This window comes from Lycium barbarum, chromosome 1, assembly GCF_019175385.1.
Source record: "Lycium barbarum isolate Lr01 chromosome 1, ASM1917538v2, whole genome shotgun sequence".
Lineage (NCBI taxonomy): Eukaryota > Viridiplantae > Streptophyta > Magnoliopsida > Solanales > Solanaceae > Lycium > Lycium barbarum.
This window is the reverse complement of record NC_083337.1, coordinates 103459886-103469777: the sequence shown is the minus strand read 5'-3', so window position 1 is coordinate 103469777 and position 9892 is coordinate 103459886. Positions and strand designations below refer to the sequence as shown.

The window sequence follows — 9892 nt, the reverse complement described above, 5'->3', positions numbered from 1 at the left end:
TACTGTTGTTACTCTTAGAGGTCTGTAGACATATATGTGGGTTGTGTACAGGTTTGATCAGCTGTATCTTTGTTTATGGGTTCTGTTCAGCTGTGTCTATACGATGTGATGTGGTATGATGTTCGTCTATAGTGGCAGCCTTGTGGGCTTGCATGTGATATTGATATGTGATGGCAGCCTTGTCGGCTTGCGGATGTTATTTCGATATGATTGATTGAGGACCTATAGTATCAGTCCGGTTATGTTTGACAGGTACATGTGGGTGTCCAGCTCGGGCACTAGTCATGACCCACGGGACTGGGTCGTGACAGTTACTCTATCTCTTGTCTGCATACCATTCAGCTGTGTCGGCACTGATTGATTCTGCTCCACTAGTTAATAATACTCCTTTTGGGTTTTCTTACGCTGAATCTGTGGCATTTCCAATCTTACTGCAGTAGTATTCGATAATTCCTTATACTGAAGTGCCTCAATTTCTGATGATTAATCTTCCTTGGATTCCTTGGTTCTTTTGTATGAGCAATAACATGGTTTCTTCTTCACATTTACAGTTCTTCTGTTACACCCTGGAAAATTTCCCGTTGGTACGCAAGTAAACGAACTAGTGATGTGTGCGAGGAGTGCGAGTGTATAATGTTTCATGAGCAATGTGCGTATATGGACGAGAATGATTAGAATGAAAAGTCAAGAAATGTGAAAAGTTGAAAGTTGGAAAAACTGCCCAGTGGTCGTAAAGTGCAAAATACGGACCGTAAAATGGAATACGGTCCGTAAACTGGCAGTCGTAAATTGCCATGCAAGGTTTCAACTTTCTGCCCAGTTGAGAAGTGGTAAAATACGACCTGGTGGACGGACCGTAAAGTGATTTACGACCCGTAAACCATGGTCGTAAATCACCATGCATGCAGCCAAAGTTTCTGGTTCTGCTTAAGGTTAAAGACGACCACGAGAGACGGTCCGTAAACTGGAATACGGACCGTAAACCTCCATGGACGACCACTGTACACCTCAGCACAAAATTTCAATTCATTAAATATGAGGACCAAGACTTGTTTTATTTCATTTCTACATTACACCACTTCTCTCTAGAATCATCTCTCTACATTTATTTCATAAGTTTTCAAAGATTATAAGTCATCAACAACATAAATAAGTGAAGCAAGTGTAAGCAAGCCATTAAACACCATTCAAGTCAAGAAATGCAAATGGAGAAAAACTAGGGTTTTGCTCAAGGTGGAGTGTTATTAACCAAAGCTTGTTCCTACAACTTCCAAGGTAAGATTCATGATTTTTACATGATGTTTAAGGTATTGAAGATTTGAAATACATGGATTGTAGAAAATATGGTCAAGTAGGTCATGAATGATGAATAGTGACATTTTGAGGAATAGTTTGAATTGAATCATGAATGTTGTTGTGTTGTGATATGAATGCATTATAAATGGTACTAAGATCATGAACTAGACACTTTAGACGAATGGACGAAGTTGGATGTTATGACCATGAATATGGGTGAATTAGAGGCAAATTAAGGAATCTAAATAATGTGGATAACGTGGATGACTAATGGCCATTGTTTTGATATTAATGAAGGTATAGACGCTAGCATTGGAAGGAAGCGTGCAAGTGTAGAATAGTCCGACGAAAAGGTATGTAAGGCTAACCCTTTTTTCATAAGGCATGGTTCCTTGGCCAAACTCTTGAATCCTCTATATGAGTATGTTGTATTCAAACGATTAACACTCCGAGCCCATAAGCTCACGATCCTCGATACGTGCTACGAATGTACTAGGCACCCCATTTGACGAGTAAGCATAAGATAAAGATGTAGCGAAAACGATGATGTTAGTGATGACGATGATAATAATAATGATGCTAAAGGTGCCTACGGGCTATTATATTCACATGTGCCTATGAAGGGCTATAATGACACCCCGAGCTTATAATGCCGGGTAGAATATATGTATATGGACGTATATATATATATGTATGTATATGATTACGTAATGCGCGCACACATCCGCAGATGGTACGGATAACCCTGAAGCCTTGGTAGGGCCAGGTAGAAATAACATTGAGCCTTGGTTGGCCAAGTATGTATGAAACACCGAACCTTATGGTCGGGTATGCTATGTATGTATATAAGTGTATGGATATGTATATAATATGAATATGAATGTGAAAAGACTATGTATATGAGTGCGAATAGGGGCATGTATACGAATACGAGCACTATTATGAAATACGCATGAGAAATGGAAAGTTCCTATGAAAGGCAGGTAAGTGCCATGATGATGATATTATTGTCTACCCTCCTATGCCACTTCATATATTGTCTATGACGCTTCTATGTTGATATTGATCATGCTTTACATACTTAGTACATTCTTCGTACTGACGTCTTTTTGTTTGTGGACGCTGCGTCATGCCCGCAGGTGCACAGGGAGACAGACTTGATCCATAGCTGCTTATTCAGAGATTACATAGCGGAGCTCCATTTCCTTCGGAGCCATAGCTTTTGGGTACTTATTCTTTTGTGTATATAATTATGGGCATAGCGGGGCCCTGTCCCGCTCGTAGTCATATGTTATACTCTTCCTAGAGGCTCGTAGTCATGTGTATATGGTTAGACATGTCCGGCCTTGTCGGCCTATGTTTTGTGTATCATTTTGTCGGCCATGTTGGCCCATGTACATTGATATGGCATAGATGCCTATGGTGATATAAATGTACTGTTGTCCAATTGGGACTCGTTGACGAATGAATGGAAATGTATGTATAATCATGTGGCTCACCTAGATGTAAGTATAAGAGTAAGCTAAGAGGGTGCCCGGGTGGGCTAGCACCGGGTGCTCGTCGCGGCCCCGAGTCGGGTCGTGACATCTTCCTTGTGCAATTACTAGCTCATCGTTCTTACGTATATGTAAACTCTATATGCATGCTTTCACCATGCCTTTGGTGTTTCTTGACTACTGTTGATTTGCTATCAATGGGGGTATTCTCGAGTTCACCGAATTCCTTGCCCAATCAATTCTTGGATATTATTCTCCTCCTTTTGTGGCTAAAATTTATGTGCGTGCTCGCGGTTATCTCTTTTTCGTATCACTCGTCTGCCGACTAGCTCCTCATACTTTATCATCCTCGTTGTCTCTTCGACTTCTGTCGTTTACATCTTCATATACTCGTTTATCCAATACTTATCATATACTTTTATCCAATTTTGGTCTTACCTTCCCTTTTATTCTAATATACCAGAAATTCTTGTTTATTTTGATCTCCTACGTATCCTTCTTACGCTTCACAGATGTTTTGTGCCCTCTTCTTCTTGGGATTTTACTTATTCTTCCCCCCCTTAAGGATAACCTCAGAAACTGGTAATATAGTATCCCTCGCTTTCCTGTAGCAGCTGAATAAATTCTTGCGGTATTTTATCTTCCAGCTAATGTCACGCCGAAATTTCCTTTCATCCATATACTTTACTTGATCCTCTCTTGTTCTTGATAAGGCTTCTTATGCTCGGTCTGGCTATCGGTAATTACTGTGCCTATTCCAAGAATATCTCAAATCTCATCTTCAAGGACACTTTTCTTTAAATTTATTCTTAAGGTTGCTAATCCCTTAATTCAGCTGATAAATTAGGGATAATTTGGAAATTTGCCGAAATGTGAACCAGACTCCTTATCTCGCAGCGAATTTAAATCATTTCACTCTTTCCTTTGTCTACAGTTTTCAATCATAGACATTTCCTTTCTGGAAGAACCATCCTTTTGCTTGTTCTATGAGAGTTCATTGTCGCCAGCTTTGTTCCAATCAGACGCATCATTTCTCTATTACCTCCTTTGAGGTTCTTCATTGACTCTTGTCCTTCGCTTAATTTTTACCTGATAAGTCTTCCCCATAGTCTGGCATACCCTATTTGTTGTTTGAGTTTATCAGTTGCATAGATATCCGATGTTCTTAGATACTCATTTTCTATGTTTACCTTTGCGATTTAAGGCTTTTGTCTGTTCCCTCTCTTACACTGACCTTATCCTTTAGCCAACCAAATCTTGTTTCTTCTTTCAATACCATCGTAAGTCAATGTACTATCGCATCTATTTCCCGCGACCCGCTCTTTCATTTGCCCAGCTCATACTGTTCTGTAGTTCTTCTTTACTAAGTGGTTGTACCATAGTCAGGGGTCATTGTTCTTCTGATATCTTGTCGATCCTTGTCCTACTCATAAATACTTATAAAATATATCCTTTTCTTCATCCTTTCATCCCTTTCCTATCATTCCTTTTGATGCCATAACTTGTTCATATCCATACATACCCATCGTATATTAGTCCTATTTCCTTTATAATCAAATCTCTGTACTCCCTATCAAAACTCTTCTCCCATGCTATCTATGTTTTACCTCTTGGCCAAACTTCTTATCTTATTACTCTTCCACAAAATATGATTATGCTTTCTCAGGTTACATCCATACCTATCGTTATTATGCTTCAATCCTATTTATCGAGATCTATTTCCGGGATCTTCGCATTCGCCCTTTACCATGTGTTGCCATACTCTACCCCTCCTTCTTATTTACTTTAATTTTTTTTTATCCGAATAGTCCTTCGCCTCTACCGGTGCCTTACCGTTTCCTCGGAAACTTTACTTGACCTTTACTAGAAACATACTTCCCTTGCTTACACTTCTCTTCTTCTCATGACATCACAATATTCATACTCTTATGTACACATATTTTCCTTCTTCTTGATATTGTTGCATCATGACCATCCAACTTTAACATTCGGAGAAATAGGATTAAAATTCCCCTGTAGCACTTGCTACCTTAATATCAATACCCAGCTTAATCAATACCTTTAGCATATTGCAAGACCAATCATAAGGGCACGCATGACTATTAATGTGGCCACACATGAATTATCGTTTACATCGCTTCTCTATATCTTACTTTTTTTTTAATTAACTTTCCACTAAGAAGACTTAGTGGAGCTTTTATTTATTTAATAAAGAAAACAAATTAGTGTTCCAAATCAAATAAAAGACAACAAAACGGAGAAAGGGGAAAATGAAAAGCATAATAGGAGCTAGGACCTTCTCTCTCCAAAAATCCCCAATCGATCCCAAATCCTGTTTCTTCGATTGAATATCTGAGCTTGAATCTCCATATGAGTCGTCTCTTTTGTAAGACTTGATCCTCTTTGTAGTTGATTTGGTGTTGATGTGTCCCTGTTGCAGCTAAGAATCCATGGCAGCTTTCATTGAAGAGATCTGAATGTTCTGCCGAACCCATAGGTACGTTTTGTATCTCCTTTGAGCTGCTCTCGAAGCCTTTTCCATGAATGTTCTTGCAATGTGTTTAGATGCAACCCCCAAAAGTTAGGGTTTTATCTCTTATCGTCTTCATTTGATCCGGATTCGCCTGGTCCGTATCCTTAAATATGGAATTTGTGCTTTGTCCATATTAAGAATATTCTTAGCTGTTGTAGGTAAATCATTAAAATGAGCTGCTTGAAATTTCCCACTATTTTCTAGTGAAAAATTATCCAAACAGTCAGCTAATTGATTCCCTTCTCTGAAAATGTGTCTTATATGTGCTTGACAAAGAATCATATCCCTTTGAATAACTTCTATCACTTCTATGAGCTCCCATGGAGGTTTCCATTGTTTTTGAATGATTTGTTGATGAACCTTTGAATCGGTTTCCAGTTGTATTCCTGTTATTTGTTGAGTTTTGCAATAAATTAAAGCTTGCCTGATTGCCACTGCCTCTGCTTCCATATTTGTGGTCACGTGAATTTCCTCTGCTTGTGCACATATAAGATCTCCATTATGATTTCTCATACAAAAAGCATAGGAGCTTCTCCCTGGATTTCCTCTACTAGCCCCGTCCATATTGCATTTTAGAATTCCTTGGATTGGGTTTGTTCCATAATACTTTGGCATAAAACAATTTAGGTTTGTAGTTCCCAAGGTATTGAACCAAACTTGTCCAATCCATGGGAATGTTACACAGCCAGGGGTATCGAGTTTTACATAACTGATGAATAGTATGTAAAACTTGAAATTGTAATCTGGTAAATGTAACATTAGCCTCATGTTTGATAGCATTTCTTCTTTTCCAAATCTCCCATATGATAATTTCTGGTACTACTCTGAGTATAGTCTGCAACTGAGGGTTCGCCTCAGTTGTCCACCATGATAGTATCACCTGACTCAGTTGCCTTCCTTCAATGATAAGACCTGCACAAGAAGCAAACATTCTCCATAACTTTTCAGCTATTGGAGAGGTTAGAAATAAATGGGACATGGTTTCTTGTTGTGGATTGGAACAGCACCAACATCTTGAAGGAAGAGCAATTTGCATCCTCTTCATTATGTCATCTGTAGCAATCCTTCCTTTCCAAACCCTCCACATAAAGAAATTAATCTTTGTTGGAACTCCTTTATCCCATATATATTTGAATACTTCCCTCTTTTCCTCTCTTTGCCTCATAAAATCCCAAGCTGATTTAACTGAAAAGGATCCATTTGTAGTCAACTGCCACCAAGGTGTGTCATTTCCTTCATCCCCATTAGGTACTGGAATTTGCTCTTGAATTTGAAGAACTATATCATCAGGCAAAAATTCAGACAATTTCTCCAAATTCCACCTTCCAGCCTCTACAAAGTTCTTCACCTCTATTTCTTCTTCCATATTAGATTCAGGGATCACATAGTATAAAACACCTAGTTTGGTCTAATTTTCAAACCAAAAACTAGAACTACCATCCCTCAGCTGCCACCAGATGTTATGTTCAACCTGTTCCCTAACCTCAATCATCTTCTTCCATATGGTTGAGCCTCCCCTGCCTTGTGCTATCACAGGATGCATCTTTTTACAATACTTATTCCACATGTATACACTCCATAAACTATGTGAAGTTCTAAAATTCCACCACAATTTAGCAAAAAGAGCATTAGAAATATCATGTAAAGATCTGAATCCAATTCCCCCTTCCTCTTTAGGAAAACAGAGTTTATCCCATGCAATCCAATGTTTGTTTTTACTCCCTGTTGCATTATTCCAGAAAAACTTTGCAAACATCTTATGCAATTGCTTAATTATCCCTGATAAAGGGTTTATAGCAGATAGCAAATATATTGGTATAGTTTGTAAGACATGAGCAATGAGAATGTACCTACCACCAAATGAGAGAAATCTATTCTGCCATGAGAGCATCCTCTTCATTACCTTTTTTACCAATTCAACAAAGTATATGATCTTCCTTTTTCCATAAAACACAGGACAACCTAATTATGTGAATGGAAAAATGCCCTTTCTCATATTTGTAATTCTTTGAATTCTTCTTTCAATGTGATGCTCCACCTTGTGATGTAGATAAAAGCTACTCTTCTCCATGTTTATCATCTGTCCAGAAGCAGCTTCATACTTCCTTAATCTTTTTACCATCATCCTTAGAGATGTTCTATCTCCTGAACAAAATAGAATTGTATCATTTGCATACGATAAATGGTTCACTTGAGGACTCCATTTAGGTAAACCATAACCAATAAATTTGGCTTTCTCATGTAATACATTAAGACTTATGGATAGAACCTCTGCTGCTAGAATAAATAGTGTGGGTGATAGTGGATCTCCCTGTTTCACTCCCCTAGTTGACTTGAAAAAACCATGACTTTGACCATTAATTAGTACTGAGTACCAGTTATTAGATACTAATCTCCATACCATATCTATTATCACCTCACTGAAACCAAACTTCCTCAGTACCTTAGTTAAAAATAACCAAGATAATCTATCATATGCCTTAGCCATGTCAAGCTTGATGACCACATTAACATGTTTGGCTCTCAGCATGATATCTTTGATGATTTCCTGTGCAAGTAAAACATTTTCAGCTATGCTCCTCCCTTTGACAAAACCAGTCTGATTAGGTGATATGAGGTCAGGTAGAAAACCTACTAATCTCTCATGCAGAACTCTTGAAAGAATCTTATTGGCAAATGTACTCAGACTAATAGGTCTCATATCACCAAAAGTATTAACCTGCTCCTTTTTTGGAATTAGGACCAAATTTGTGTGAGTTATGAATTATGGAATTTCATAACCACAGAAAAATGACCTCGCCATTAAAGTAAAGGCATCTCCTACTATATCCCAACATTTCTGATAGAATTGTCCTGTAAAACCATCTGGACCACTTGCACTTTCTACATTAAGACCGAAAACTGCCTTTCTAACTTCTTCTTTATCAGGTAGTTGCTCTAATCTATGGTTCTATTCATTAGTAATCAATTTAGGAATGTTCTTCAGTAATGTCAAGTTTGTTGGCATACTTTCCTCATGAAATTACTCCTGGTAGAATCTCACTGCTTCATTTCCCATATCTTCAATAGAGGTAAGCCAATCCCCATTTTGATTTTGAATCCTTTGCACTGCTAATTTCTTTCTCTTCCCTATAACATAGGAATGGAAAAACTTAGTGCTCCTGTCCCCATCTTTAAACCATTTCATTCCTGCTTTTTGCTTCCAATATTCTTCTTCCAAATAAAGAAATCTACACAGTTCAGCCTGCTCTTTATGAAGTTCCTCCCTGTTTGTAAGAGTAGGTGCCAATTCAAACTGTAATTCCTTTATTTTAATAGTATCCTCTAGTGTAGAAATCTGCTGAAAAATATCTCCACATGTATCTTTACTCCACTGAGATAAAGCCTTCTTTAATTTCTTCAGTTTATGATGATAAGTAAAGAAAGGATTACCCTCAAAATCAGCATGCCAGTTCTATCTAACAATATTATGAAAAGTAGGATGATTGGTCCAGAAATTCAGGAACTTAAATGGTTTCCTTATTATCTGTGACACATCATCACAAACTAAATGAAGAGGGGCATGATCTGACCCCTTCCTGATTAAGTGATGCACTTGTGAATTTGGCTTGACATTCAAAAAATCTTGATTACATAGTATTCTATCAAGCCTCTTGAAAATGCAACCCTCTTGTGTTCTTCCATTCCACCAGGTAAACCTACTGCCAGTAAACCCCATGTCTATTAATCCACAACTTTGAATACATTGAACAAAATCCATTGTTTCTTGCACAGTCACTGGAAGTCTTCCTTGCTTTTCCTGTTCTAACAAAATGACATTAAAATCACCTCCAACCAACCAAGGATTACTATTATCTGGAATCATAAGGGTCAAAGAATCCCACAGTTCTTCTCTCTCTTTTTCATCACATTTTGCATAGACTGTGGTGATAAAAAACTCCTGTCCATTTCCCATCAAATTCATCTTCAAAGTAACTTGTTGGTCTGTGTCTGCTACTATCAATCCTTGCCATTCATCAGCCCAGAAAATCCATATCTTTCCTGACCTATTCATATATGAATTTTGATAACCCAATCTACCTCTGTAAGTATTAATGGTATCTGCACTTTGAAAAGGTTCCATTAGTGCTATTAAAGCATAGTTATTTCTCCTATTTAAATCAGTTAATCTCTCAAAAGATTTTGAGTATTAACTGATCTAATGTTCCAAAACAGTACTTTGTCTATCATTGTAAACTAGATTTCTTAGCCCGTCTATGTCTTGTTGTCACCCCAGGGGGTAAACTGCTATATCTGGCACTCCTTGCTTTGCTAGAGCCTTTCTTAAGTTTTTCCATCTCCTGAAGTGATAGATCCCCTTGTCTAGCAGCATTTTCATAATTCTGGTCCATAGAGCTGTCTTCTAATTCTGCTTGAAGTTCTTGAAATGCTTTTTGTTCTTCTTCAAAATGTCTTTTTTTCCTCTTGAATCCTCCCCACTTCATCAAGCTGTATAGGCACTTTTCCAAAGTCACGCCTGAAATTCTGCTCTACCATCTCCCTGTTAGTTTTACCAATTTCTTGGTCC

General features: G+C 37.9%; 1 protein-coding gene across 1 annotated transcript; it reads right to left on the bottom strand.

The window, feature by feature from the left end:
* Nucleotides 1–8089: 8089 nt before the first annotated feature.
* LOC132613188 (uncharacterized) lies at nucleotides 8090–9448 on the bottom strand. Its single transcript, XM_060327237.1, has 3 exons — nucleotides 8873–9448; nucleotides 8369–8779; nucleotides 8090–8275 (listed from the first exon to the last, which is right to left on the bottom strand). The coding sequence occupies exons 1-3, from the start codon at nucleotides 9446–9448 to the stop codon at nucleotides 8090–8092; spliced, it is 1173 nt and encodes a 390-aa protein (XP_060183220.1).
* Nucleotides 9449–9892: the final 444 nt, after the last annotated feature.